This window comes from Coccidioides immitis (genome assembly GCF_000149335.2).
Source record: "Coccidioides immitis RS genomic scaffold supercont3.1, whole genome shotgun sequence".
In the NCBI taxonomy this organism is placed as follows: domain Eukaryota; kingdom Fungi; phylum Ascomycota; class Eurotiomycetes; order Onygenales; family Onygenaceae; genus Coccidioides; species Coccidioides immitis.
The window spans coordinates 3,873,227-3,888,550 of record NW_004504310.1 but is presented as its reverse complement, the minus strand read 5'-3'; the positions used below and the strand labels follow the sequence as shown (position 1 = coordinate 3,888,550).

Genomic DNA, 15,324 nt, shown 5'->3' with positions numbered 1-15,324 from the left:
CCTCCAAAGCCAGGAAAGCCCACGTTCATGTATGTATTCCTCCATTTCATACCACAAAAGGACCGTCGAAGTCTTTAACTTCCTGTTGCACTTGGTTGTTGATCGCCATAGTACCACTAACCGTTCGCTTGTGCATTGGTCGGCCGTTGATGCGAACCTTGCTGATTCCGGCATGTTTAGATGGCGGTTGTCGACGGTCCTTTTTTGGCTGATTTCTTCCCCCCCCGGATGTGCAACGATGTCTGACTGACTGGCCCGCTCACGCGACCTAGCCAGCAAATCCGGCATGTTGAGTCGAGCCACCTGCCGTGATGGTTCTACAGTGAGTTTTGGCTTCGGGTGGCAGAGGTGCATCCGCAGTCCATCCTGAAAAGTAGCAGGCCACATGGCGTGTTTGGGGCGTTATACCTAAAGCAGGCGTGTCTGCTGAACCAGCCAAAGAGGAGTAGTTTGCCTCATCAGGAATCGCAAGGAATTTATATAGCCTCTAGAGACTGAACAACAACAAGAGTATTTCTCTGATAATGCCAATACATTTTATGTCAATGCAAAAAGTTTTTTCATAACTTTATTCACTCTCATCATCATCATCTTCTTCTTCTTCTTCACCCGATTCCTCATCAGACTCTTCTTCGTCGCTCTCCTCGGTCATCATCCAGTCAATAAAGGGCTGAGTCTGCTGCCTAACTTTCTTCAATGCCTCAGTAGCCGTTGACCGCTCGTTGTCCCACCATTGCTCAAATGCCTCGTCCTCGACTATTTCCAAATCATAAAGCTCCTTTGCAACAAACAAAAGGATTGTACCCCCTTTGCTCCGCTCAACGAGGTCCTGCTGGAACAAGAGCAGCAAGTCAACTTGGTCCGGCTTCTCATCAGTTTCCCGATCAAACACAATCCGGGCAAGCATTTCCTTGTATTTGGTAAGAAGCTGCTTGATTGCCTCTCCGGCGCTTACGCCCTCTTCGAGCTGGCGCTGTGCATGCTTCATGAATGCTGTTACCACTGCCCGTCGGACTTGATGTTCTGACGCATTGGCACTCATGCGTAGTCCGACGAGTTCGAGCTGCACAACATCGGCACTCAAGCCCTCTTTAAGGCTGTCAACAATACTAACAACCGCATCATGATGGAAATGATCCCTTTCTTCATCGTCGGACACTGACGTGCCAAAACTGTCCGCTCGCTGCCTTGACATAGCGTATTCATCTTCCGATAACTCAGATGCAAGGGTGGAAATCGACGCATCCGATAATGCGAGTTCTGCCATGTTATACACTTTGTCGCAGGTTGTCAGCACCTGAAGTGAAAATATGCAGTTCCAAGGAAGCACTTACATAGTCCAGACATGGCAAGTTCATCGTCACTTTCTTCTTCATCTTCATACTCATGAACAAATTCGTAGCCCTCACAATCCTTTCCAAGAAGTTCGGAAGTAGTCCTTGCCTCATCTTGTTGTAGCTTGGTAATCCTCATGCTTCTCGGGATTGAAACCTCGTCTCCTAATTTCACTCCATATGAAAGGAGTACTCCGGGCTCAACCCGACACTTGCTTCCGATTACTACCCCATTTGCCACAATTGCATGTCGAATCTCAGTCCCATCGCCGATGACAACGTCGTCCCAAATGTATGCACCATCCAAGATGACATTGTTTCCGATACGACAGCGTCTACCAATTACACTGTCCGTAATGTAGGTCCCTTCGCCAATATTTGTTCCTGTGCCAATAATTGTCCGCTGCTTTATTATCGCGGACCTTGAGAGAACCACACCCTCCTCTTGGTACACATTGCCACGCCGTAATCTGTACGAGTCACCAGTGAACAAGTTGGCATCGGAACAGAGCGGGTATACCCATCTCGAAATATAATCTCGGCTTACAGAATCATAGGCTTTGAGATTTCGTACTCTGGCGGCATAATGGTCCTTAACAATGTGCGTATGGATAGTCTTGCCGTTTAACTCGTAATCCTTCAACACGCCGTAGAGGAAATGTTTGCGCGGAGACTGATAGTCGAAACTATCGGCCCACAGACCTAAAACTTCCGGAGTGCAAATATCAATACCACAGTCAATTAGGTCGTTTCTGATATCAATTTCTGGGAACGACTTCACCAGATCTGGATCGATGCTGACATAGGACGATTTCGGACCGGTCTGGGAGCGGCGGATTTCTTCATAATGTAAACATCGGTCCTTTGTCGGGTCAATGATGAACACCGGGGAAGTCGGAGATGCCTTTGTTCGATGCGACGGTCCAGCTTCACGCAGAATCATAGTCATGATTGCGTTCTTGTCGGCGATTCTTCGTGCCCGATGCTGCGCCCATACTTCTTCAACAGGCATATTGCTGACTACATCGCCGCTGACCAGCAGAAAATCCCCTGCTATAAGGTGCTTACCGTGAAGGTCCCGCATCACATCCCCAACCGATGTAGCCGTCGTTTTCAGAATCTTGAACTTCTTAAAAGGAGAGAGGGAAGATTTCCATTTCGAAGCGCTATATCCAAGAGAGTTAGACAGCCCATCCAAAGATGACATGCGCAATAACCACCAAGCTAACTCTTTACGTACTCCAGATGGTTCTCAACCAGATCACAATCCGCGTGTGTGTAAATGAAAACTTCTTCAATTCCCGCATTGAGCAAGAACTCAAGGGTATGGTCGATCAGGAGCGTATTTGCAAGAGGTAAGAGACACTATATCGCTCGCAGAAGCCGTGACAGGCTCACATCTTAGCCAAGCTGGGTTTCATTGATTCCACTGTGAGGTCGGTCAACGACAGGGAGAGGAGTACGCACTCTTGGCTTCTCAAGGGTAAAAGGCTCAAATCGCGTCTCAAAGGTATCGGTTAGAACCTATCGGACCGACATAGTTAGTCTTGACAAGGGAAGCTTTCGCAAAGGGAGCGGGAAACGAAAAAAAAAAAAAAAAAAAAATGAAACGCCCACATACAACTGCCTGGAGTAACTCTTCTCTTTCATCTGCTGATATAAATCCCTGGAACGGATCGGCGTTTCCGCCGCCACGGCGGCCTTGCGCAGAAACCATTGCTAAAGAAACAGGCCTCCGTTGCGCGGTCGCTCGAAGCTTCGGGGTGCAGAATATGGTCACCCCGCTGACTCACAAAATATGATGTGCGGTGGGAGCAGGAAAGAGATCGCACTGCACAGATTAGCCAGTGAATGGCTAGACAAGCAGCCGGCTTTGATAATCGAGCCCGCTATGCCAAACCGTATACCCCCAATATACCTTGCAATCGATAACACCGATCCGCCTTCCGGTATTCACGCTCTCCCGCAGCTCCAACCGCTTGGTCAACTAACTTTCTGCGATGCCGCATAACCAACTGAGCCACAGAGAGTGGCTCCCTTGCCGGTTGTCCCACCAGCCACCAGCCACCAGCTGCTAAGGTTGCTGAATAAGGGCGAATTTGGTAACTATAACTTTCTCACCGCGCGAAAACCTATGTGTATGCTTGATGAATATTCCATTCTGTCATCAAGGATTCATGCGCACAAGGGCTAAGGAGCGATGTCCTGGAACAGGAGATTGTTTGATTGCGTACAAATCTGGGTTACCTTTGTCCAGTTCCCCCGGGAAAACTATTCCTTTCTCCAGGCATCCCTATCCAAGGGGATTGGAAAAGTACACAGCTTCAACGTGCACTCAACACCTCAAATTATTTAGACCTTGTCAACTGTTCTTATTTTCACTGTCACCTAACCCGGCCTGAGCCAGAGGATTACAAAGTTCCTTGGAGATTTAAAACACCTAAAGCCTGACCTTCTCATATACAGTGTACACCAGAGGTTTTCCAGGGTTTTCCACCCTGACACACTCGCTTTTTGAAGAAGGGCCAACTTCCAGGCCTATAATAGCATATTGTGATGATGGCGGTGGTGAATCAAGTGACCCGCACACATACTTTCGAGCCACCCTTCATATGATGTCTCGTTTTTGCTCGACTGCACCCTCGACCGTCATTCATATTGCTCCTGTTTCGCTGTCCTTGTTAGTTCCGCGCTTCTGCTCCGTCTTTCGACCATTTCCCATTTAGTTCCCGAACCAGAGCATTCACGTCAGGGATCGTGCCGATTAAAAACCTGCTTTGGAAGGCCTTTGCGCTTGGAGTTGGCTTGCCCCAACCAGAGTCTGATCGTTGCAGCTCATCCAGTTAGTCACGAGTCCTCCGTCCAATCAACTCTGACGGGCGGAGCCAAGGTTTCTTTCCTGGAAGCTGGGAAAATCTGTACATTTCCATACCCGCAGGTTTTCATTTCGTCAATGGCGCTGCAATCGGGTGATGCCAGGCCACATGATAACCCTAACTAACTCGAATTCCTCCAGTGATAATTCGCTCGTCGCAAACCCAACGGAAGGTCGATAGTCTGGGGAACAGCCGACTGTTGTCTAGTACTACAGAACAAATCCTGCAATTTCTCCGGAAACCCCCTTTTGCCTACCAAACGTATGGTCAGATTCCTCGCGCCTGACGGCGAAACGAATCCATAGGCAGAGATTTAATGGCGATATTGAGGAGGGTGTTTGCTTAGGGCTGGATCACATCCGGTGAAGCCATGTGAATTTCTTTCGGCGAATCGAATGGTTCGGGGTAGAAACCGGCTCGCCTTGACCGCAAATACATAGGCATTGTCGATTGTTGAGAGGTCGGTCATTCGGCGAAAGACCACTCCATTTTAGATGGCGGAATTTCTCGAAGGAGAATGGACAATTCCGAAGCAGTAGAACATATGGCAGTCCCATCTTGTAACCTGCGGCTTGGTCATATCAGCAATGAATTCATGCTTCTTTATGGTGCTGGTTACCAGTGGCTCGGTCTTCATAGTTAGTAGAAAGGAAGAGCAAGTCTGATCGCAGAAAACGTGCCCCAACAGAGAATTTAGCGAGCTCTGAAGCCCGAAGGAGGATATTGATCATTTTCTTTTTTTTATTTGAATCCGAACTTCTGAAGGAATTCAGCGGTGGGTTTTTCAACCTCCATCCTTCGCGCAGGAGGGAATGTTGGACTGGACGTGCGTGTGGAGTCAAGCCATCTCAAGTATAATTTAGCGAATCGCGCTCTCATCGCACAGACAGGGCCAACCAACAAAGGGAAAAAAAAGAAATAGAAAAAGAAAAAGAAAAAGAAAAAGAAGAGAGAGAGAGATCAAAGCACCAAAAAAAAAAAAAAAAGGAAAAAGGAAAAAAAGAAAAAAAGAAAAAAGAAATACCAGCAATCAAGCAACCTACGGGGTACAGTTTCTTGCAGCAAAAAAGAAATAACCTTTCGCCCTGCCCATCCCTGAACCGCCACAACACACGGACATCAACCAATATTTTTTTTTTTTTTAAAAAAAAAGCAGAAGAAGAAGAAAACAAAAGAAAAAGAAACACCAACTACTCCGTAACCCCCCAGTTTATTTTGTCCCTCTCGTCCCATTATTTTTAGCAAATTTCCTCTTCTTCCCGCCCCTAGCAACCCCCCCGGGAAACGTCCCACAGCCATGGGAAGATGAACCCTCCCCAAAAAAAAAAAGGAAAAGAAAAAGAAAAAGGAAAAAGAAAGAAAAATATCCCCGAGTTCTCGATCGCTGGGTATTTCTTCTGAACTGGCGCCGGTTTAAGGGGAGGGGAGCAGAATAAGCAGAAGGGAGGGGAACAAAACAAAACAAAACAAAACAAAATAAAACAAAAACGAACCCCCTCCCTTTCAAGCATTAACTAGTTAGTCAATGGGGACGGAGCACAACGGCCAGGTCTGGATTTCGGCAGGTTCTGGACTTTTTTTTGTTGTGTGCTTATGGGCTTCGTGGTCTAGAACATGAGATATCCCTGGTACGGGGGTCTGGGCTTCGAGACATGCAGCTGGGGGCTTGAATGTTTATCTTTATTTTTTGTGCAGGGAGCGACAATGTGTTGCGTGCGCCGTGCAGGGAGAGATGCAGATGGCTTTTGTGAAATACATAGCTCCCCTGTACTCTGTATGGAGGAGGATGCAGGCATGTCGTGGCATGGACGCGCGTTGGGAAGCTTCATATCCAGGTCCTCTGTAGATGCAGGCCAAATACTCCATAATGCTGCCTTCTCCTCCACAGTTCATGCACGAATGCTCGGAGACCTCCCGGAGTATTCGACCGAAATGTAAATAGCATCAAGAACCGGTTTCAATTCGCTAGGCATGCTCGCCACTTCTATACACAAACAATTGCTAAAATAACTCCCTCATTTCCCCACTTCATTATGTATTTCGATATCATTTTCAACGTGTACGAGCATCCAACCCCAGTTTGCCGCCACCGCTCTGATGATCACCCGCCCACCGCCAAAGGCCCTTGCAGACAGACCATAACCCGATCGCAAAAAAAAAAAAAAAAAAAAAAAAAAAAAAAAAAAGAAAAAAGGGAAAAAGGCCGGGGGAAGAAACATATCAAAGTCAAATACGGAGTACAGTAACAAAAAAAAAAAAAAGGTAATCCAGTGGGAGCCCAAGTAACGGAGACTAAAAAGATAAAGAATCAAAATAAAAATGGAAAAAACAAACAAATCCGAAGTAGAGAAAGCCCGCATCGGGAAAATAATTGCAAGACGATACCCTCCCCTTCATGCAAAAAAGCTGCCCGATGGTGCTGCGTCCAAGTTCATTTGTCATGCTGATAAAAATACTTTGGAGAAAAACCCCTTTTCGATCTTCCCGAGATGATCGGGCCGATAATGGTTTGATATGAGAAGCACATGTACAGTGTCGACTTGCAATGGTTGCTTTCCGTGTTTTTCCAACTTGGAATATCCGAGATAGTAAACGAGAGAGGGGACGAAAATAGAATAAAATAAGACCGTCAAAGCATTGCAGAATGTCTGCTGAGGATGAAGTTTCGGGTACCAGGTCACCGCCAACGCCATGAACCCCAGGTTAAATATCGAGAGAATGAAGCAAAGATTAATGTCGCTGTAATTAGGCAGGGGGCAAAATGGTGAGTTAAAAGGAAATTTGTTTTTTTTTTTGTTCGGTAGGCCGTGACATGTACTGTAGGACAATTATGTAAATGAGAAAAATGCAACTGAATTATTCGTAATGGGAGAGGTCCATCTAGAATAGATACTTCTCAATAAGCACTCTAGGGCATTCTGTTGGTCTGCATCGGATTCACAACGGTATTGTTGGCAGGCGTCGCGAACATTCTTTGTCTCTTGGCAAGATTATGGGCATCAGCACCGCTGGATATATCTGACATCTGTCGCCGATGCGAGGTTCGAGGGGCTGCTGCAACATTCATGGACCCCATCTGGTTCCCAGGATATTGAATACCGCCGTTCTGATCAATTGTAAAAGGGGTTGCAGGAGCCCCGGCTTGTTGTTGCATGAACTGATTTGGTATGCTGACGTTAATTGGAGACACTCCCGGGAATTGTGCAGGTGACTGCCAGTTCCCAATAGATGTGCCGGGGGATTGACCGGGTGTTGTCTCTTCTTTAACTGACTGGGTCGCGGAGTTCTGAGGGATGGCAGTGGGAGGGGCCGATTGGGTCGCGTCAATGGCGGTGGGAATGTTCTTCAAATGGACAAGGTGCTTTTCCAACATGTTTAGGAGACTCTGTCGAGTAAATGGTTTCGGCAAAACATCATTCATGCCTGTGTTTGTTAGCCTCATCCAGTCGAGGAAAATGAGAATAAATTTCAAATACCATTCTGGAAATAAAGTTCAATATCGCTGCTGCGGATATTCGATGTCATTGCAATGATCGGGGTCGCGTCAAATCTTCGAATCACACTGCACGCCGACACTCCATCTAGGTTCGGCATGATAATATCCATAAGGATAAGATCATACTTTGACCCGCTCTGGATCTTGTTGACTGCCTCCAAGCCGTCGAACTAGTGGCATGTTAAATAAGAACACCAACAGAACCAGAGTAAAGGAGCTTTGGAGAGAAGAAGTTACGAACAGCGGTATCGATCACACAAGAGAATGAATAGAGAAATTTTCCACCAATCTGACGACATGTTTGATCATCCTCAACAAGAAGAATATGAGGGCTTCGAATCCAACCTGGATCTGCGTACGTACTAGTTCCCGTGCTCTTTTTCCTGTCCACAAATTGACGCCTTGGGTCGGACGGATCCGCTTCTTTGGACGACATAGTGTAGGGAATACTGTTGATATGGTCACCGTACATCGGATCGATGCCATTAGTGACGCCAACTGGATATACCACCTGCTCGAGATCACCATTAAGCTTCGGGAATGCCATGGCAGAAGCAGGGCCAGTCGAGGTAGGAGGCCGCACAGTCCCGTTTCGCTGGGTCTGATCCAATGGTGGAGTTGGCACAGCTCCAGGGAGTCTGTTCTGCATTTCGCCCATCGATTCTAAGCTGCTCAGGTTGAATTGAATGTCAGAATTCATTTCACTCAGGAGTTTCATGGCGTGCTGCAAAGGAGATGCAGGTTCGTCGTTCTGGGCCTGGGCTTGGGCTGGGCTTAGCTCAGAGCCACCAGGTTGCCCTTGGAAAGCAGCTGCAGCAGCGCGATTCTCTCTTCTTTGACGAGCGTCCACGGAGTGTAAAAAGGTCATCATGTAATGAATGACTTGCTCGTGGCCCAAGACGGTTTTCTGGACTCTGCGGATTTCTTGCATCATGAGCTGTTGATCAACAGCAAAACGATCGGCTAGATGCTGAAACTGTTGTTGTTGAGCGACGATCTGCTGGTTCATCAGGTCGAGTTGTTGTGTGGGGATGGAATCTTCGGCGGACTGAGGAGGCTTCCTGGGGGCAGGAGCTTTTCTTCTAATGTTATCCAAGGAGTCCTTGTTGTCCGCTTTAAATTCGGGATGCTTGAATTCCCATGCCTAGAGCATCTTGTCAGATTTCTAGAAGCGCAACATCAAAGACTATTATCCGAACACATACACCGGGGCCATATGGTGATTGCCCAGTCTCCTCGTTGTTCTGGCGAACCTTGTGGAAGTCATATTTGTTGAGCTGCCGTACGAAACTCGCAAAATTGCTGTGTTTGAAGTGTTTCGGGAGAATTGATTTGGTGAATTTTTCGCACTGCGGTCAAGATTGACGGACGATCAGCTTCTTGCCTCCATAAAACAGGCGATGCAAAATGGCCAGAGTGTCTATTACCTCCAGAACGACGAAGCTGTCTCTGTCGTCGCCCCATCGTACTACCTGCGCATATGAAGGATCTTCTAGCATTCTAAAACGGTGGTTCGTCAGAACAGGTCCCGCCGAAAACTGCGGCGAAGGGGTGGAAGCGCAGAAGGAGGCATTCCGAGTCAGCATCGACTTACTTATAGAGCTTTCGGACCTGTGTTGGCATCGAGTCAGCAAAGGAAACGCGAGCAAGGAGCAACGGGAGAGAACCCACGAAGTCGCTAGAATTTCCTGTGGAGGTACCACCTCCGGACTGAGTATTTTCCATGGTTGCTGGAGCGAAGGTCGTGGCAGCAGGGCAGGTTCAAGAAGTGCGATGGCGACAGGAAAAGGGCCGAAAAGAGGTAGGGCAGGATACAAGTGGAGGCGGCAGAAACTTAGCGACAGGGATAAGAGAGAGAGGTTCAATGCCTTGCCGGTCAAACAGAGAGATTGCAGAACCGCATGCACATCAGACAACAGAGATGGGGTAGGGAGATGATTGAAGCAAAAGGAAAAACTTTTTGTGATGAGACGAATAACAGAGGGGAGTGGGGTGTGTAGGATGAAGCCTGCTGGTTTCGTTTCGTCCGATGTCGTCACAGTCAACTAGTCCATCTGCAATTGAAGTGAGAGATTCTCATCGAGCGGGCAGTTGAAGTTCACCGGCCGCAGGCGAGGATTTCAAAGCAGAGCAGTTAGGGAGTGCTTGGAAGACATGAAAAAAGGGCAGGCAAGGGCAGGACTGCGGTGTCACGGTCGGGAACATTGACAATGAAACAAAGCTAACATGCGGAAGAGAGGCCAAAAGGATGGGAAGAGAGTCAAGAGGCAAGGTGGAGAGGTAGTGAGAGAGTAAGGATCTTGTCCTCTGCAGCAAATAATTTTGAGTGTTTGCAGCATGGATCCCGGCGTGCAGGCTTTCTGGAAGTGGAGGGCGGTCGACTCAAGCCCTGGCGTGGGTGGCCTCTGGACGCTGAACCTTAGCAAAATTATTATCACGGAGGAAACATCCACTGATTGGGTGGGCCGCCGCGCTGGTCTTGAACCTGATCACTTGCTCGACGGCTTTTCCAATCAGCCCCCGTTTTTGGATCCCATTCTTTTTTTTTTTTTAGAGGCCTTGTATGGAGTTATCCTCTTGGGTTCGCCGCCTCACCATTTTCTTTTTTTCTGATCGTTTGTAACTTTTTATTTTTTTTATTTTTTTTATTTCTCTTGTTCAGCTTCGCAGTTTTTGATTCCCTCAAAACAGTACATACAGGCTACAGAGGTACAGCTGGAGAAGGTGTCGGGATACCTGTCCATATTGGACACTTGCGTGGCGAGCACAGTGCCCATTACTCAAGCCTAATGAATTACAATCACAATCTCGCTTGTACGGAGTAGAGTTCGGAGCTCCTTCAGCCACGGGAGGCCACGATCGATCACCAGCCAAACTTTAGGCACGGAGTCAAGTTACTTCAGCGCTTGAAGCTTACTAGCAGAGGATCAATCTGATACTGGTGCTGTTCAAACTGTTCCTCATGACTGAAAAAGCCATGTTGGCTGGGAGGATGAAGTCATGACCAAAGTGGTGCGAATCGGTGGATGAGGAAGCTTGTGGCCATCTCACTTCGAAGTGTCTCAGAAATAAGTTCGCTGCTGCTCAAAGCCGTTAGTTACGAATCCACGAATATCCTTTTTTTTTTTTTCTTTTCTCCATCTTGTACAGTTGTTCTCCCCAGTATTTATATCTCGGCGGGGATCCAATGGTCGACGGGAAACAAACGTCGTGACCAACACCATTAACTCCACGATGGCAAAAAAAAATCCGAGCGAAAATTTTTACAGATCCCTGGGATAAGCGCACCCTCGGTGGAATTCGAGGAGGCGCAACTCCGCAACTATTCTGGGAGGAAATCCCATATTTTCTCCTCGGATAAATCAGGGCTTGTGGCCAAATTCTTGGTCCCTAAGCTCACCACCCGACAAAAGGTCCCCTTTACGGGGTACTCCGGGCTCGTGTGGATGAACCCGTCGAGGCTCCGTACTCCGTACTTTGCCCATATTTTTCAAATTATTAGCTATTATTGCCAGTTGTCCCTGCCCCGCTAGCGCACAGGTGATCATGTGTTGAGATTTGATCCACAAGAGGGGACTTTTGAACGCTATGAAAGCGCCTATTTGTCGACCAAACAGTCTTGGAGTCTCTTCGTACCCTGGTCGGCACAAGATCCTCACAAGGTAAGTAGGAGATGGCCTGTTACCTTGTTCTGCCCGGGCGGGAAAGGGTTCCGATGTCCAGTACGTCCTCCTTGAACGCATATTATATGTCGCAGGTAAGCTTCTCTTCGAGGTCATGTAACAACCCTTCCATTATACGGAGTAGGTACTGGGTTAATCCCTTGCCCCATTTTGAAAGCTTGATTGATGCCCATGAGCATCACACTTATATATATATCTCTATATCCTACAGTGATGGTTCCCAAAAAATGTGCCCCGATGCAATGCCATTCTTGGATCTTGATGGGATTGCCAGGGGACAACGGGGGTATTCCGCAGCTCGCGCCCACGGGGAACATTCCCTGTCAATAATGGTGACGGGAAGTGGGCTTACAAGAGAAACGCCATGGCATTGAGCCATCTTAAAGTCGATAGGATCTAATCCTTGCTTTATGACGCAAAGAAGGTGTGCATTTTACAGCATACCATCTTAATTAATTCAGAGCTCAATGAGGAGAAACCTTGATGGATAGTAAAAGTAGCCTCTAATCGTCCCGCTGAATCAACGGAATATCGCCTCTTTCCAAACTTCTAAAGATGACCTATCATTATTGATTCCGTTTATCGGATCGGATCGACTTGGTGCGGAGATGTGGGCGTTTTGACTTATATCCACAGCGCTTTCATCGCCTGATCCTCCCCGTGGCTAAACCTAACCTGGCTTCCCCAGGAATGGATACACGAGCGCTCGACCAGAGTACAAGAGCTGCGTTCCAGGCGATGGAGCGTCTGACCTGGAACCTTGCCAATCCTTTTCGTGGTTAACTACAGGTTTTTTAGGTGCATCAGAAAGAATCAGTCTTTTCGCCCGGTGTTTCATCTCAGCCTATTCTTTCTCGGCCCTAAAACGAAACCATTTCTTCCCAGTGGGATCACCCCGGATTTTACTCGGCACACGTACCTTTATTGATCCTATAGGCCTTACAGAGGCTCTGCCACGCTTCCAAGATAGGATGCGCGACGACAGTCCCGGTTACGATTTAGGCAATTTTTGTTTTGGCGGATATGACCACACCGATCCCACCATGCAGCCCAGCAAGGGACCGGATTTGGCTCGCCATGCAGGTACAGGTGCCCCAGGATTCGAATCACCCGAACCTTGAAATTCTCTCATGCTCGGAGCACCCGAACCCAAGAAACAGTCGACGTTTCCACCGCTCCAACTCGCCACGAATTGGGGGGAGGAGACACAGGGGCTGCGAACTTGGTTAATCCTCACGGTGAAATGAAGCGAGCACCGAGCGCTTGAGCATATGAACCGTCATTATTGGCTCTCAAGGTCCCGAACCCGTTCCCGGTTTTCAGAGGACGGGCTTGGACGCAAGGTGAGCATATTTGTGTTTGCCTCGTTTCAATTCCGAAGACAAGCGGGCGGTCAAGTATTGATGGCTTCCATCTTGGCCAGCCCTATCGTGCGCTTCCCGGCTACAGTGTCTGCTGAGTGGCGACAGGGACCCCAATAGTTTGATCCATATGAAACTCGATATGGAGGTCTTGCGAATCGATCCCTTATCGTGTATCGTCAACTACTCGTTGGTGATACACACGTGAGAATAGGTTGGGGCATGGATCCAATGTTCCAATCATCAATGCTGCTCCCATTTTTTTTCGAAAACCGGAATCAAGTACTCAGTATGCTGGGGATTTCTTCGGAATATCTGGGTGATGCAGCCGAGTATTCCAGGCTGTGCTGAACCGGCTGTCCGACAAAAAAGCATCCGAAGAGCCGCCGGAAAATTGTGGAACCGCCTTTGGCGCGAAACGGCGCCCGCATGGCTGATCGCCCTAACCTTATAGGCAGCCATTCATGCCTGAGTATGGTCTTGAACGGCTTTTATTTCTTACATGCACCATTGATTTGGAAAACGTGGGCCTAGATCACGTTTAAGCTACCGCTTAACCAGGGTTAAGTTGCTTGAGGTATCAGCCATGTCAACGTCCTCTGATATCATCAGTACCTTAATTGTCTGGAATAGCCCCTACCAGTTAATAAACAGCCGGCTGTGGGGGAACTCATACGGCGTATGGACCGCACTCATTCCAGAGCAAATGTCAATATGCCCAAAAAAAAGTGGGTTAAGTCTTTCCAATCAAACGTTACCCGCGGGCAGATGGCCCTCTTATAAGCTGTCCGATCACAAATCCATGGCTAGTATTCTTCCCGCTATTTCGTCTTCAAAGAAACGATTTTCACACTCTACAGCCCAAAAACCTACTATCTAGAAAGAACAGATATAATCTAGCCCTCGAAATGCCGTTTGGGATGCCAAATGGCACCAATGGCGTCCGCCACGACCCAGAAGTCGAGATCCTAAGCATGGCAGTGAACTATCCCAAAGGAAGAGTATATCCAGCGCAGTTCGAGGAGTTCAGAAAGCGCCACTATGCTGACACAGAAGTGTAAGTTTTTTACGCAGGACAAGACGTCCATGAACCTGAGACTGGGCAAAACAGAATAATATGTTCTAACGGCCTTGTAGGATGTTAAAAACGATGGCGCTTAATAGACGGACGGGCATCAAATCACGTCCGTCAGTCTTGGATCTCGACGGCCCACTTGTCAACGGGCCAAAAACTCCTTCCATTAATGACTTGGATGCTGTATTCAGGGATGTCGGCATCAGGCTATCACTACAGGCCTGCCAGAAAGCGATCGAGCAATGGGGCGGAGATATGAAAGACATTACTCATATGTTTTCCATGACCTGCACCCACACGGGGAATCCGGGGTTCGATGCCATTGTTGCCCGAGAATTAGGACTCAAACTAGATACAGAACGGGTTCTTATTCATGGCACAGGATGTTCCGGGGGACTTTCTGTCATTAGAACTGCCTTCAATATCCTACAAGCCGAGACTTTCCGACAACGGCCGGCTCGGGCACTAGTACTAGCGACAGATATACCCACTACCCTAGCGAGGAGCAGCTTGGACGATGTCACTCCGGAGGCTGGTGTTAATATCGGACCAATTTTGTTCAGCGACTGCTCCACAGCATATATCATGAGCAACGGGATCAAGCGACGGGATTTCGAGAAACCCATTTATCAAGTGATGAATTGCAAGCATGCCTTACTCCCAGGAACAGAGGATGAGATCACATTCAATATCGACGTAACTGGTATTTACAGCTTATCTCTCCGTCCAGAACCACCTGCTAATCGAAACAGGCTACAAATCCGTTGTATCCAAGAAGGTTCCCTTTGTTTGTGGCGCGGCAATCGGTCCGTTATTTCAAGAGTTTCTCAAGCGTACACCAGAAGCTCCCAATCATGACGAGCCAGATCCTCGTCAATTCGATTGGGCACTGCACCCGGGCGGCATCTCTATAGTCGATGCTGTCCGGCAGAGTTTGCAACTAGATCACGAGCACCTTCGTGCTAGTTATGATATCTACACCAACAATGGAAATAGTTCTAGCACAACGGTGCTAAACGTGATAGATCGCCTGCCACAGATGGGAGAGGGCCGGAAGGACGTCATTGCTTGCGCAATGGGTCCAGGAATCAACGTCGAGATGAGTTACCTACGCCGGGTCGAAACGAAGTAACGCGAATTGGATCGATTGAGGTCGTTTAAAAACACTGGGACATGATGGCACAAAAGTGTTCCCCTTTTGTCATAATAGCAGCTATTTCGTCGTGGTCTTGCTCGTCACTGCGGATTATACTGAGACTGTCTAGCCTGTTAAATCCTTATGATAATTTGTAGTTCGTACATGACATAACGTTGCGTATACTCTCAGTTCAAATGCCATTTTTTCGATATTCTTTGGCTTTCCTCTTCCTTTCTTCCTTTCTTCCTCCTTTTTTTTTTTTTTTTTAAATATATATTTTTTATATTTTTATATTTTTTTAAACTTTTAAATACACAAACGCAGCTCCTGCCAATCCTGCCGGAAGTTATATGACGAGCAA

The 15,324-nt window shown here is 47.7% G+C and overlaps 5 protein-coding genes across 5 annotated transcripts; 1 reads left to right on the top strand and 4 right to left on the bottom strand.

The window, feature by feature from the left end:
* Positions 1 to 454: 454 nt before the first annotated feature.
* CIMG_01737 (translation initiation factor eif-2b epsilon subunit) lies at positions 455 to 3,519 on the bottom strand. Its single transcript, XM_001247965.2, has 5 exons — positions 2,956 to 3,519; positions 2,802 to 2,858; positions 2,575 to 2,699; positions 1,335 to 2,500; positions 455 to 1,275 (listed from the first exon to the last, which is right to left on the bottom strand). The coding sequence occupies exons 1-5, from the start codon at positions 3,049 to 3,051 to the stop codon at positions 569 to 571; spliced, it is 2,151 nt and encodes a 716-aa protein (XP_001247966.1). The 5' UTR covers positions 3,052 to 3,519; the 3' UTR covers positions 455 to 568.
* Positions 3,520 to 3,682: 163 nt separating this feature from the next.
* Positions 3,683 to 5,090, bottom strand: CIMG_01738 (uncharacterized protein). Its single transcript, XM_001247966.2, has 2 exons — positions 4,830 to 5,090; positions 3,683 to 4,775 (listed from the first exon to the last, which is right to left on the bottom strand). Exons 1-2 carry the CDS (start codon positions 4,939 to 4,941, stop codon positions 4,564 to 4,566), a joined length of 324 nt encoding a protein of 107 aa, XP_001247967.2. The 5' UTR covers positions 4,942 to 5,090; the 3' UTR covers positions 3,683 to 4,563.
* A 1,513-nt stretch (positions 5,091 to 6,603) lies between these two features.
* Positions 6,604 to 10,046, bottom strand: CIMG_01739 (stress response transcription factor SrrA/Skn7). Its single transcript, XM_001247967.2, has 7 exons — positions 9,378 to 10,046; positions 9,301 to 9,317; positions 9,134 to 9,206; positions 8,912 to 9,055; positions 7,948 to 8,850; positions 7,687 to 7,876; positions 6,604 to 7,633 (listed from the first exon to the last, which is right to left on the bottom strand). The coding sequence occupies exons 1-7, from the start codon at positions 9,429 to 9,431 to the stop codon at positions 7,119 to 7,121; spliced, it is 1,896 nt and encodes a 631-aa protein (XP_001247968.1). The 5' UTR covers positions 9,432 to 10,046; the 3' UTR covers positions 6,604 to 7,118.
* Positions 10,047 to 10,563: 517 nt separating this feature from the next.
* CIMG_12762 (uncharacterized protein) lies at positions 10,564 to 11,485 on the bottom strand (the record flags this gene model as incomplete). The annotated part of the gene is made up of 1 exon (XM_004445706.1): positions 10,564 to 11,485. The coding sequence occupies one exon, from the start codon at positions 11,483 to 11,485 to the stop codon at positions 11,069 to 11,071; it is 417 nt and encodes a 138-aa protein (XP_004445763.1). The 3' UTR covers positions 10,564 to 11,068.
* A 1,971-nt stretch (positions 11,486 to 13,456) lies between these two features.
* CIMG_01741 (uncharacterized protein) lies at positions 13,457 to 15,176 on the top strand. Its single transcript, XM_001247969.2, has 3 exons — positions 13,457 to 13,807; positions 13,888 to 14,528; positions 14,578 to 15,176. The coding sequence occupies exons 1-3, from the start codon at positions 13,659 to 13,661 to the stop codon at positions 14,955 to 14,957; spliced, it is 1,170 nt and encodes a 389-aa protein (XP_001247970.1). The 5' UTR covers positions 13,457 to 13,658; the 3' UTR covers positions 14,958 to 15,176.
* The last annotated feature ends 148 nt before the right edge of the window (positions 15,177 to 15,324 follow it).